This window comes from Quercus robur, chromosome 5, assembly GCF_932294415.1.
Source record: "Quercus robur chromosome 5, dhQueRobu3.1, whole genome shotgun sequence".
Lineage (NCBI taxonomy): Eukaryota > Viridiplantae > Streptophyta > Magnoliopsida > Fagales > Fagaceae > Quercus > Quercus robur.
In genome coordinates this window covers 68,386,190-68,400,562 of record NC_065538.1, presented here as the reverse complement: position 1 = coordinate 68,400,562, position 14,373 = coordinate 68,386,190, and the positions used below count along the sequence as shown (strand labels likewise).

General features: G+C 31.6%; 1 protein-coding gene across 1 annotated transcript; it reads right to left on the bottom strand.

Annotated features, from left to right (window-relative positions):
• Window positions 1-8,954: 8,954 nt before the first annotated feature.
• Window positions 8,955-13,680, bottom strand: LOC126726814 (vacuolar protein sorting-associated protein 2 homolog 2). The gene is made up of 11 exons (XM_050432181.1): window positions 13,516-13,680; window positions 13,217-13,261; window positions 12,528-12,562; window positions 12,385-12,435; window positions 11,120-11,224; window positions 10,954-11,025; window positions 10,498-10,569; window positions 10,010-10,090; window positions 9,881-9,916; window positions 9,722-9,780; window positions 8,955-9,204 (listed from the first exon to the last, which is right to left on the bottom strand). The coding sequence occupies exons 1-11, from the start codon at window positions 13,547-13,549 to the stop codon at window positions 9,141-9,143; spliced, it is 654 nt and encodes a 217-aa protein (XP_050288138.1). The 5' UTR covers window positions 13,550-13,680; the 3' UTR covers window positions 8,955-9,140.
• Between the last annotated feature and the right edge of the window lie 693 nt (window positions 13,681-14,373).

Genomic DNA, 14,373 nt, shown 5'->3' with positions numbered 1-14,373 from the left:
AGGAAGACTCACAAGTCACAACACCCGATTCATGCTTTCTATGACTTGTTCTTTTTACTATTTTATTCGGCTTTACAACTTTACCTTTATTTATGTTTATTTTTAAGGTGAATTAAATTAACCTAAATTTGTCTTAGTTGTAGTTTCTCCTGGATTGTGGGAGCGTTGTTCATTTATAGCAAAGGAAAAAATTTGGCAGAAAAATGAAGGATTTTTTTTTTTTTTTAGAAATAAACACATACAAAAGAGAGAGAAAAAAGTTCTAACAAAAAATGAATGAACGAAAAATACGTGATTGCTTACAAATACACACATACAAAAAAGAGGGGTTTTAACAAAAAAATGATTTATGAAGGATACTTGATTGTTTATTTGAACTTTTATATATATATGTGATAATTCATCAACATATTTCAATATATTCATTTCTTTACATTAGTGTTAAAGATTTTTTTTTTTTTTAGGCGACTTCACTTAACAATAAAATTACCCAACAAATCATCCAAAAAAAAAAAAAAAAACAACAACAACAACTTATCCAAACAAAAAATAATTTAACATATAACTCGATAAATAAATACTAATTTAATTCATTTTAATTTTATTAGAAAATCATATACAAGGCATAAAAAATAAAAATAAAAAATAAAAAGTTTTAATTTACTTAAGGTAAGATGATATAGTGGGTTCCAATTAGCTTAACTGGTAAAGTTTCTGATGATTGAATAAAGGATTTGGAATTCAATCCCTGCCTACACCAAAAACTAATTGATATCTTAATCTGATAATAAAAGAGTTATCATTAGGAACAAACCCTATAGTTTGAAACTCTCAAAACTTTTCAATTTTGCTCTTCATGTTAACTATTGAGTTACTACATTATACTTTTAATTGGAATAACCTCACACTTCTTTTAAGTAGTGTTTGGTTTGGGAATCTATATTACCTTTGCCATTTAAAATTCTAAAAATGTGATGCTTGAAAATTTGGATGCTCGGAATATAACTATTCCTAAGTTTAATTTGACTAGAATCTATTAAGATTTTAAGGTATATGAGAATCCTATTTTTGGTTTAGTTCTAAAAATATTATAGGAATTGTTTATGACACCCAATATATCATTAGATTTATAAAGACACTTTTACAAATATTCTTTTTTAGATCTTTAATTCTATGTTTTTGTTATATTTTTAATGATTAGAGCAATAAGGTGAGTAATGGCTGCATAATAGAGCCAATCTTAGGTGAGTAAAATGACAATTTTAAACCACAAGTAAACAAAATGAATTTAGTCCTAACCTCAAGGTGGGTATTCTTCATTTACAAGGACAAGAATGTGAATACCTATCTTTTCAAACAAGAATCAACATTCCTACAAAATTGGGATTGAGTGGGAATCTTGATGCCTACAAACATGTGAATTCTTTTGTGTGATTTACCTTCAAATATCATATCATATCCAAGGACTGAGCTACAACTTTGAGTTAGGGAGTAGCTTTACCATTGATTGTGTGCGGTGATTTAAACCTCTGACTTTGCTATTACTTAGCTGCTGAGTTTTTTTTTTTGGTGGGTAAGAACAAAATTATTTTTGTTTAGAATTTTTTAAAGGGCAAGGTTTTTTATTTTGGATAAAATTGGTTAATTGAACTTAATTTGTTTTAGTTTTACTATTGGTAATTTTTGTTGTTGAGCTATTACATTTTTTTATGGTCACCAAAATGAGGAAAATGTTAGAGCTACAAGCTTTTTTTATAAATTATTGATATGATAAGTGCTACTAGTTAGTAAAACAATGATGTAAGTGGTGGGCTCATTATGTAAACCAATAAGAATTTGCTATAAAAATAGTAAAAATGTTGTAAAAAAGTTTGTGAGTATATCATTACGCTTAAAAGAATCAATGATATTGTTTAAGAGAAACAAAATGTAATTTTATAGAACAAAATTACTAAAATTATTACACATATATAATAATATTTTTTTTTAAAATGGGGGGTGGGGGGGGGGGGGGGGGCATTGCCCCCCTAGTCTAATGATAGCTCTATCCCTGATCATATCATATTATACTATATAATAAAATTTGGGCTTAGAAGTCGTGATTGCGCCAAGTGGTTACTCTCACTAATTAGTAAATTAATTATATATTTTTTGTTATGATATATTTTCTCAATTAAGGGATAATATTTAACAACTATTTAATTTAGGTAAAACTTTATCATTTAAATTTCCAAATTTAAATTATATTCAAACTAAAAGTCTATTACAAAAATTTTCTAAACTTAAATCCCAAGTAACAACCCACATTTTGACTAAGAGATAAAGATTTAACAATAATTTAAAACAAATTTAAATTCTATTCAAACTAAAAATCTCTTATCAAAATTTTCATTTGAACTTTATATATATATATATACACACACATATATAAATGAAAGATATTCAATTGTTCATTTGAACTTTATATATACATATATAAAATCATTCCGCAACATATTTCAATATATTCATTTATTTACATTAATGTTAATGATTTTTTTTTTTTTGGGTGACTTCACTTAATAAGAAAATTACCCAACAAATCATCCCAAAAAAAAAAACAACAACAACAACAACTTATCCAAACAAAGAATAATTTAACATATAACTCGATAAATTAATACTGATTAAATTAATTTTAATTTTAATAGAAAATCATATACAAGGCATAAATTAATATAGTGGGTTCTAGTTAACTCAATTGGTAAAATCTCTAATAATTGAATAAGAGATCCGTAGTTCAATCCCTGCCTACATAAAAAACTAATTGATGTCTTAATCTAATGATAAAAGAGCTATTGTCAAGAGCGGACACTATAGTTTGAAACTCTAAAAAAAAAAAACAATATATGGTAAAAGAAAGCTAACATCAACTTTTCAATTTTGCTTTTCATATTAACTGTTGAGTTGCCGCATTATACTTTTAATTGGAATAACTTCACTCTTTGTTTAAGTAGTGTTTGGTTTGGGAATCTATGTTACCTTTGCCATTTAAAATTCTAAAAATGTGATGCTTGACAATTTGGATGCTTAGAATATAATTATTCCTAAGTTTAATTTGACTAGGAATCTATTAAGATTTTAAGGTGTATGAGAATCCTATTTTTGGTTTATTTCTAAAAATATTATAGGAATTGTTTATTACACCCAATATATCATTAGATTTATAAAGACACTTTTACAAATATCCTTTTCTAGATCTTTAATTCTATGTTTTTGTTATATTTTTAACGATGAAAGTGATGAGGTGGGTAATGGTTGTATAATGGAGCTAATCTTAGGTGAGAAAATGACAATTTTTAAACCACAAGTAAACAAAATGAATTTAGACCTAACATCAAGGTGGGTAGTCTGCATTTTATATCTTCTGTATAATACAAGATAATAATAATTTAAATTGTTTTTCTTCATGACATATCACAACATCATGTCTTGTCAATAAAAGTAATTTATTTTCTTTTAGCATCTAACTCATCCTAAGGAAGAGATACAAATAAAGAAAATATCAAATTTCAAAATTTTTTTTTCTATTTAAGAATAATATTAATCTATTGGTTAAAGGGTATGGAGGAATTGAGAAAAAATGTTAGTTTATATTAAGGGTCCATTTGGATACAGCTGAAAACTAAAAATACTGTAGCAAAATAATTTTTAAATGTGTAAATAGTACTGTGGGACCCATTTTTAATATTTTTTTTGAATAAAGTGGTTTGTGAGTCCCATGAACAGTGCACAATGTCTCCTGCACAGTGTAATCCATGTGCATAAACAGAACGAGTTACTATTCATGCACTAAAAAAAAAAGGAAAAAAAAAGGATGAAATGCAGACGCAAAACGCGCTGTGTTTTAGCTATCCAAACCGCACCTAAATATAACTTTTTACAAGGACGAGAATGCGGATTAAGGGGGAATCGACATTCCCCCTATCTTTTGAAACAAGAATTGACATTCCTACAAAATTGGGATTAAGGGGGAATCTAGATGCCCACCAACATGTGAATTCTCGTGTGATTTACAATCAACTATCATATCATATCATATCAAATTCTACATAACAAATTTGGGCTTAGAAATCGAGTTTGTGCCAAATGGCTACTCTTACTAATTATTAAATAAATTATATATTTTTTGTTATGATATATTTTCTCAATTAATCGAGAATATTTAACAACTTTTTAATTTAGGTAAAATTTTATAATTTAAATTTCTTCAAATTTAAATTATATTCAAACTAAAAGCCTATTACAAAAAAATTCTAAACTTAAATCCCACGAAACAACCCACATTTTGACTAAGGGTCCGTTTGGATACAGCTGAAAACTGAAAACTGAAACTGAAAACTGAAAAACACTGTAGCGAAATAATTTTTAAATGTGTGAATAGTATCGTGGGACCCATTTTTAATGAAAAAGTTGCTGAAAAGTGAAATTTGTGGGTCCATGAACAGTACACGATGTGTTGTGATTGGTTCAAAAATATTTGAAAAGTCAAAGTTTGCAGCTACTGTTCATTGAACAGTAGCCGCACCCCTCAAAACGCTCAAAAACGCGTGAAAAAAAAAAAAAAAAAAAAAAACGTAAACGCAGACGCAGACTTTTCATCCCAATCCAAACGCAACCTAAGAGATAAAGATTTAAAAATTTAAAACAAATATAAATACTACTCAAACAATTATAAAAATTTTCTAAACTTAAACCCCATATAACCCACATTTTTGTTTTTGTTTTTTTTCCTCAAGTTGCATCTTATTAAATTAATATTTTATTAAGATATTAAGCTACAAAGCTCTTGACTAAGTGATAAGATTTAACAATAATTTAATTTAGATAAAGCTTTATCATCTAAGTTTTAGAAATTTAAATTCTATTCCAACTAAGAGTCTATTATCAAAATTTTCAGAACTTATAGTTGTTCTTGTTTTTTTTTTTTTTTTTTTTTTTTTTTTTTTTTTTTTTTTTTCCAAAATGCAACTTACTCTTTTGTTTTGATCTAATAAAAAATGGACCAAAAGGGAACAAATAAGACATTAGCTCCAATAGGCATTGGGCTTTTTTGTCAACTTTTGACAAATCCAAAATTACCATTAATTATATTTAATACCACTATATAAAACTCTAGACCTTATTAATAAATTATATCACAAGACTTTATTGTACATGCAACCCCTTTATAAAATATTCGTAGTAATACAAAGTCATGAATGTAGACTATCACTTTGTTACTACATCTTAATCCTTGAGTACCTAATTTAATCCTTTAAGTTATTTATTATATATTTATGAAATCTAATTTCATAAATATATACTTTAGTAACTCCTTACTAAAGTGGTTATGCCTAAAACTCTGAATAACCAAACCTATTAAACTTATCTTAAAGGAAATATTTTATATCTCCATTAAGAGATTATGAATTTCATCTTAAGAATATATGTTCCATCAATACTAAATGTGGCTGTCCAACATACTGAGATTTTGATCGTGACTTTAGATCTCACTCCTGATATATCAAAGCAACCTACACTTCATGATCAGGTCCATTATTCTCTCAAGATTAAGAGTTCGTGTAAATAGAGGTCGTGAGATTTATTATTCATTTGACAGTCGTTAGGAGAATAATAAATCTCACAGTGGTCCAATTCAATATGTTTTAACTCTTAAAATATATCAATATACTAACTAGAAGTCTCTACTTTCATGATCAAGACAAATCATCTTAGTTGATATGTTATAGTTTTCGCAGATAAAATGCCCAATTTCATCACCAACTACGAACCTAAAATTCTAAGTTTACAAACAACTTGTGATTTATATCTTTTGTAACTAAATCACATACTTTGCATCTCATGGACTATATGATAATGTCCAAATATTCATATTACCATTATTTTAGATAATAATAAAAAAAACTTTATTAATTACAACATTAAGTCATATATAATATAATACATAGCATCATACAATAGGATTTAAAGGCACTAATCCTGACAGTTTCGGCATGGTTCTCCTCTCCTATATATTTACCTATTCTTTTTTTATAAAAACAAAAACAAAAAATTTATGGTTCTCGTGCTAATGGGGTGTTGATATTGTAGGGATGGTCATTTGGGATACAACTGCTTGGAAGTTTGACAACATGGTGGTATGTTTGTTTTTCTTTTGCTTCTTCCACTTTTGATTACAAGATACTAGTGATGTAATCCCTTTAGAATATAGTTGCAACGTAGTAGTTTATATTTACACACCATTGAGGGCTAATCAAACATTTATCACATTCAACTGTTACATCATATGCACCCTCTAAGATTTTACCTTCTTGCGGAATCTTGTGTTCATCAACTTCCCTCTAAGATTTTACCTTCTTGCAGAATCTTGTGTTCATCAAGTATAGTGAAGACTTGTTGAGGCTCTAAAGTATATTTTTCTTGTTGCATGCATATTGACTTGTACTTCTTTGTCAACATCAGGTTTTGGTGTTACTTAATGTTCCCCAACGACCAAAATCTCATTACCAATATTGTCATCTATGTGGGAAGTAGGAATCTTATTGTGAAATGAGGCCTTCAATGTATTAAGGTAGGTATATGGATCTAATCAAGCTCTTCTTCGGAACCTGACAGAATGGTCTTGAGTCGCCTTCATTAGTTCAGGAGTGAGTTAAGGAAAAGAAATTGTACAAGCATTCATCCTATTTTCTTCAAGTGTGCAATTGGCTGTCTACTTCATTGCCTCATACTATTCTTTTTGATCTTGCAATTGACCATACTGAGATTGGGATGGTTAACTCTGTTGAAAACATTGTCATACATGTGTGTGTATATATTTATATATTCCTAAGGTTGGCTTTCATTATCTTCCCATGTATAATTGCAAGAAGTAAAAGTCCCAATAATCATTCCAGAACTCCAAAACTTTCTCAGCAATTCGCATTCTAGCACTAGTCAATGGGTTTGGCTCTTAGAACCGTAAAAATAGGTGGCCCCCAAATAGTACGTTGATTTTCTAAAGTAATAAACCATAATAGAAAATTGTGTTGAGAATCTAGATTGTTGATCAGGTTGACTGACTGATTGAGCATGGGTCTGAACAACTTGGGCTAGAGCTCGCTGTTCATGAGGTCACGTCACTAAAGAGACAATTAGGCCCCAAGTTTACTCTGGCCTTGCTATTTTAGGAGAAGTCTATTGTAGTATTGTTTCATGAGTTTTGTGCATGGTTCGAGGTTTGATTAAGCTGTCAGTACGAGGCATCATGCGTGTGCACTCACACACATCCAAGTTAAAGGTATTGAGTGCATACAGGTGAGAGACTGAACCCTGACTGAGTAGAAGAGGGACACTGGCTTCAGGAAGATAATAGAATTTGTGACAACGTAGGAGATGGCCGAGCACGAAAGAGAGAACCAACATCATGACCGTGGAAGTATGTCCAACTCTTGTAAACTCCCTTTCCCTCCTCCCTTTCCTCTTTATTCAAAACCTAAATAGCGTACATGATGGATGACGAGGGGGCAAAGTGAGGGTGAAGTTAGAAGATTGTTTCATCACATTAGTATAGATTTTCCTCTTTTGATTCCCTTTCAAAGAACCAAGAATACCCAAAACTCAAATGTCTATATTTGATTTCCCAATTGCATCCCTTAAGCTAAAAGCTCAGCTGATCCATAATAGCCCATCTTTTTAAGAGCTCAACTGGACAGTTGGAGGAAAGAGAGGGGTCTTCGGCTATGCCAAACCTCTTCCATTGCCATTGGAGTCTAATATTAGTTGGGAACTTGGGAGAAAGCGTGAACTTAAGTTTGATATCAGTAAGTGTTTGGTCATTTGATTAGCTTATTCTTGGATAATATGAAGAATGCTTACTTGGAATTATGATAGTTGACTGTATCATATTTTATCATTCTATTTAGCCGTGTGGCATTTCTGCATACAGGTGTGTATTTCGGTGTGTGAAATAGACACCACCCTTTAATTTTAATGTCTCAGCTTCTTTATCATGCCTTTTCAATGTTCATTATGACAGGATGGTGGCACATGCCATGTGTGTGCTTCTTGTCAAACAACACATATTCCTCTACTCAAAAAGTTTTGGCTCCAAACATGTCTTGCTCCACCCATGATATAGCAATTAGGAAGACCATCTATGTGTAGTTTTATTCACATGGCTTTTCTAATGAGTTATGACTTATAACTTGTTTAAATAATACGCATAAATAGTTTTATAAATTGTTATGAAATGAGTTGGAAAAACTTTGATTTTCCTCTTAATTCAACCTGTTTTCCTCTAGAATTTTATGGAAGTTGTTTTTTTGGATAAGGTGATACAAGAAACAATAGTACTTGCTGTTTTTTTTGCTAAATGAAAATGGGGTCTTTGATGTGGACTTATCGACGTGACAGTACTCGTTGCTTCATCTTAACTTGCACAAATCTGGTATTTGTCACTTCCAGCCTTGACTCACCTAAGTAGAATTTTCACAAGGCTCACTTGTTGATTGTTTCTATCTCTCTACATCCTCAAGCCCAAATTTGTTCGTCTGGTTTATTTCCAAGAACTGAAGTCCTCACCCCCCTCATCCTCCTTAACTTGCACAAATCTGGTCTTTGTCACTTCCAGCCTTGACTCACCTAAGTAGAATTTTCACAAGGCTCACTTGTTGATTGTTTCTATCTCTCTACATCCTCAAGCCCAATTTTGTTCGTCTGGTTTATTTCCAAGAACTGAAGTCCTCACCCCTCGTCCTCCTCAAGCCTACTATATCTCTCAAGACACTGATCCAAGTCTTTCCCTCTTTTTGATCTACGTTTCAAGCAAGGACAAATGGCTGTTCTTAAGAATCATTTCTCAAACTACAATTTGATGGAGAGGTGAAGAGGTACGTCTTATAATTGAATCATTATACATTGAAAATTTAGCGTAGTGTAAAGGAGAAGAGGTACGTCTTATAATTGTCTAATAATTTTACATTGAAAAGTCATTGATCAGTTCTCTAAGATCCCAACCAAAAAACAAAAATAAAAAGGCTAAAATACATATATATGAATCCTCTGGCATGTTTTTATTTACTCTAATGTCACCATGAATATCAAAGCGCTTTCCAAGATCAGATGCGTCGAAGAGAGGCTAACCTCTTCTCAAGATTCTCAACATCAAGAGATTCGGGGGGCCTGCATATAGAAGATATAGATGATAGTTAGGATCAAAGGATGAATTTTAATCCTAAATACATGGTAAACATGTAGACGTATAAGAGACAAACCAACTTCCACCAACCCATATGGACTTGATTATTCCATCTATGTTGATGGATCTAAGTTTCTTGTGGTAAAAAAACAAAGTTGCAATTTTCACAACCATTTGTCAAAGTACCATACTTCACAAACTATTCAGGAAAATGGGGCTGACTTTATTGAAACCTATACAAAACCATCACTCAATTGCCATAACTTGTCCAACCACCACCCAACCACTGTCTCACCCCCAAAATCAAATGATTCAAGTCCTCAAAAACAGTCTTGATTCTTCAAGCCACTTAAGGCCACTCAACCAGTCCATCTAAGATATTTTAAACTCAAAATTTTGTCATTCAAACACTGAAATTTGATAATATAAGCAATCACAGTAACATATCTTTGGCAGTGAATCAATGTTCAAACATTTATTTATTTATTCACACATGCATACCTAGTAGCAACATTTTGAACATTTCTTGATGCAATCCGGCCTTTTGGAGCTGAAGATAACTGTTAATTCATACCAGAACCAAACAGTTGTTAAGATTACATTGATCAGAACAAAGAAAAAAGAACATGCAAGGTAATTCAAGATCTCAAAGCAACTAACCTGGGATGCAATATCCACACCAATCTCATCGAGCACCTGCAGGAAAAAACCATAAAATTAGATACACAAGGGGGAAGGGAATGCAATGGCCCCAATAAGAAGAAAAAAAATTCAGGCTGTCAATTGCACCTGGTTAGTCAGCTCCTCTGTTTCCTCCTCAGCCTCATCTTTATCTAAAGTTTCATCAATAGACTCTGACATCATCTCTATCTGGAAAATGGACAATAGAACATGAAAAGCATATATTATAACCACCAGCATTATAGAATGAAAGCATAATACCAACTAGGGAAGAAAAGATGCTCTCCAATGATATTCTCAAAACTCAATTCAATGACCATATGTAAAGCTTTTTTTGCAGAGAAAATGGGTAGGAATCTCTTGTGCAGTATGAACTGGGTCAAAAATTCAACCAACCCACAATTTAAGCTGCAGCACATAATGCTTTCCTTTGTCTGGGGACACTAATTTGATGGCTTAAGACAAGAATTGTGGCAAGAAGTAAAATGGTGAAAATATAAAGAATCTTCTGAAGAAGCTGAAAGTATCACTACCATCCTTCATTATTTATACAAAGGAAAGTGGGGAAAAAAGAAAGAAAGAAATGAGAGTGTTACCGTCATGTCCATTTGTGCTGACTGCATCTGAAATTCTTTAATCACCTTAGCTTGTTTTGCTGGTGCCATTTGCTGAAAAAGAGAAGCAGAAAGGGATTATATTACTCCCAAAATATAAACAAAGGATACCTCAGGTTGGCCTTTCAACATTAACACTAGATGCTAGACAAAGCAACCTCCTTATGGCAAACACGTTCAGGTGTTGAGTACTACACTGGGTTTCAGTTTATAAGTGTCTATGCCAAAGAAGTATACTGAACAAATAATTCAGACTGATTAAGAACAAATCTCTTCTGTGGATCATTTCATATACTTGTCTATCCATAATAGAAGCTTGACTGGACAGTGGACAGCAAACCATGGAAATATCAATTTTGATGAATAATATATCTCCTATGTATGATTAGGATTTTTTAGGGTTGTTGATAATAACAAATGGTGACCTTTGACCCATACCTTGTTCATTGCCACCATTGCTTTAGTTGCACCCTTCATTCCAGTAGAAATTGAAGTGCTGGCATACAGTGCCTGCAGAAACAGAGATCAATGTTTAGCAAAATGAAAGAAAGTGTACAAATTCCTATCATTTTAAACACAAGGTTTTTCCAGGAAAAATGGTGACCTGTGTATGAGTTGCAACACCTCTGATTTGGGCACGACTCCCTTGCAAATTAGTTATCTGTTGACGTAGCCGAACGAGTTGACGAGCTAAGATTCTGGTGGCAGCCTGGATGGTTGAGGTAAAACACGTGTTGAGGATATATATATATATATATATAACAGATAAAATGAAAACCATAAGTCCATAACATAAAATTACGTGTTGAGAAATGGAAAAATTAGTTGAATGAAAATTGTAGTGGAAGTGTCATAAAGACTGGAGTGAATTGCGTAACCTGATTAAGGTCAAAACTGTATGTTTGTTGAAAGAATTAGGATGATTGAGTAAAATACGTGCTGACAATGAAAAAGGAAAAAATGTGGGGACTTAATGAAATTCTCAATATGTATAACAAATTTGTAACTATTATGGGAACTAGTGGAGGAGGCATCACAAGTAAGCTTCCTATCATAGGTTAGCATCAGGAATCAGCACAAAATCCAGATCTGTTTACACTAATGATGGATGAGATCACTAGATCAATTCAAGATAAAGTCCCCTTGGTATAAACTTTTTCCATATGATACATATTTAATAGATGAAACTAGATATGGAACTAATGTCAAGTTAGGGAATTTTATGTCTTTAGAACCTAAAAGCTTTCAGCTAGGTAGGACTGAAACAGAGTACATGAAATGTAAGTAAAAGATACAGTAAAAATGAAGGGGTTGTAAGACTCAGTGATGATCTAGATGGAGTAAATGGAATGTAAGTAAATGTAGCAATATAGATGAAGTTATAGGACACTCAATCATTAAGAGATACCAAAGAGTGACAATTTTAGATATGTTGGATCTACTAGAGGGGTTGTAACATTTTAACACCTAATGTACATGAGATTGACCTACAATGAACCGCTTGGGAATCAGTCATAATATAGGAATTCCTTAGAGTTCTGTTCTATCATTAGCTATGTCATTTTTCTTCAGGTTCTCTCCTATAGAGCATGCAATTTTTTCATGTCTTAAAAACAAAACAAAAAAGCTCATCTAATGCATGCACCCTTGTCTTTATGATGCTTTACTTCAACATAAAGCGATTATCAGGGATACATTTAAAACACTTCATTAAGAGGTATCATATTGATACAAGGTTCAATTCACTAACAGTCACATTTAGATTGACAAATCCTAGCTGTTTCAGCCGTCAATTTACCATAAGGTAACAGCTTACATTCTATGGTATATGAAATGTGAAAATTATTGAAGCAGGAACAAAAAACTTGCCTCATTTCCAGTTTTAGCTGTTTTCTTGATTTCTGCCACCAATTTCTTCTCCTGAAATTGCATTCCACAGAACAAAAATTGGAGAAAGAAATATAAGTGAAGATTTTTTAAAAGGAAAAAGTACCCATGACAAAATTCCATACCTCCATCTGAAGAGACGAAATCTCCCGTTCAATACCTACACAAAAGAATGGTGCAGCATCAAGTAATAGTTGCAGTAAGATAGAACTTTAAATGTTACAGTTTTCCTTAGTATATGGAAGCTGTTCTATTTAAGACTTAACTATTGCTTTTACAAATTGGCATAACTATGGGCATGGATCTCTTACTCAACTAAACCTTAATCTGAATTAAATTGGGGTTGGCTCTATGTATCCCCTTCAACTAATCAAACTCAACTAGCTACTCCATTCTAACCCTATCAAAAATCATACTTTCTCTCACCTCTGTTATAGAGGCAAAAAATGAGAGATATAGCTCATTCATAGGTAATAGTAGACGCCAATTGAGCCCCCCTAACTAACTAAATGTCTGTTTGGAAACAGCTTTTCTTTTGGCTGTTAAGCATATTTTGCTTATGTTAAAATCTGGATTTTTTTTTTCTGGGTACGACTAGACTTTAACAAAATTTGAGCAAATCAACAAATAAAATTTCTGCAAAAGCTAAATTTAAATGCACTATCATTGCCAAAATCAGCATAATAATAAATATAGATACAAAGAATGGACTTTATGGATTCTGTGCATTGAATAGAAAAAAAAAAAAAGACTTCATTTTCATCAGTAAAATTAGTAAAAGGGAAAGAAAAACGTTCATTGCATACATACATACCTCTTGTGGCAACAGCCATTTCTCTCTTGCTCGTTCGCAGAGCATCTGTCAGAAACAGAACACAAACCCACTTTTTAAAAAACGTTATACAAGAAAATTTAGCAACAATTTATCCATATCTTGCCTTGAAAGCTTAGAAATTTCCTGTCCTAAAAAACCCAAATTTCGATTTTTTTTTGTTTTAACTTCGTTTCTTTTTGCAACAATTTCTTGGGAACCAAACACACCCAAAAAAAAAAAAAAAAAAAAAAAGGAAAAAAGATTGAAACTAAAATAGTTAGATAGAGAAAAAATTGGACCTTTAGGCGAGGTTTTCTTCTTGAAGATGTTCATAGTCTCTACTCTTCAGTCTTCAGTGAGAGAGAGAGTGGAAAGCAAGAGGAAAAGCAAAAAAATGATTCTTGCTAATGCTGTAGGTGATGCCACTGTGGGAAGACTTTTCTCAGGGGAAGGGAGCGTGCCGTTTTTCTCCACGTGTACCATCCAACGGTAATCTACCAAGTAGCCGTTACAACTGCTCTTTTACTAAAATGTCCCTACTATTTTTTTATTCACAATCTCTCTTATCCCCACGTTTGACCGTCCATTTTTTGCCTTAGTTGATTATACTTTAGTTGAAACTTAAGCTTTTATAAATTCACTCAATATTTTTTTTTTTTTGGTTGGATATAAATTTCAACAAATTTATAATTAGATTACATTTTTTTATATTTTATATACTTGTAAAATTTCCAGTAAATCAAAGATCAATGGCTATATCACAAGGAAGTCAATACTGTACTGGAGACCGTTTCGATTTGATCAAGAAAATAAAATATTTTGATACTAGTTAATACCGATATACCATTTTAGGATTAGGAGTAATATATATCTTTATTATTCAAAATCTAAATAATTTGTTACAAATATTTAAAATGATAATTTACATGTGTGCTTTATTATGTGAACCTTCTAATTGGAGTGTCAGCTCATTAATAATAAATAAAAGAAAATACTTAGGTAATACTTAACAGATTACATGGTGATAATTATATTAAAAATAAGTAATAATACAAATTTGTAATTGTAAATGGCATATCACTTGCATCCTCGAGTCCTCGACAAAAGTAATACGAGTTTGAATAATCAAATGCCTTTGAAACATCTGTCCTTTTAAT

Coding starts and splice junctions, on each gene's coding strand:
- LOC126726814 (XM_050432181.1), bottom strand. CDS start 13,549: ATGAACATCTTCAAGAAGAAAACCTCGCCTAAAG. Junction 12,563..13,216: donor AATGGCTGTTGCCACAAGAG/GTATGTATGTAT, acceptor TCTTTTGTGTAG/GTATTGAACGGGAGATTTCG. Junction 9,205..9,721: donor GTTCAAAATGTTGCTACTAG/GTATGCATGTGT, acceptor TTCTATATGCAG/GCCCCCCGAATCTCTTGATG.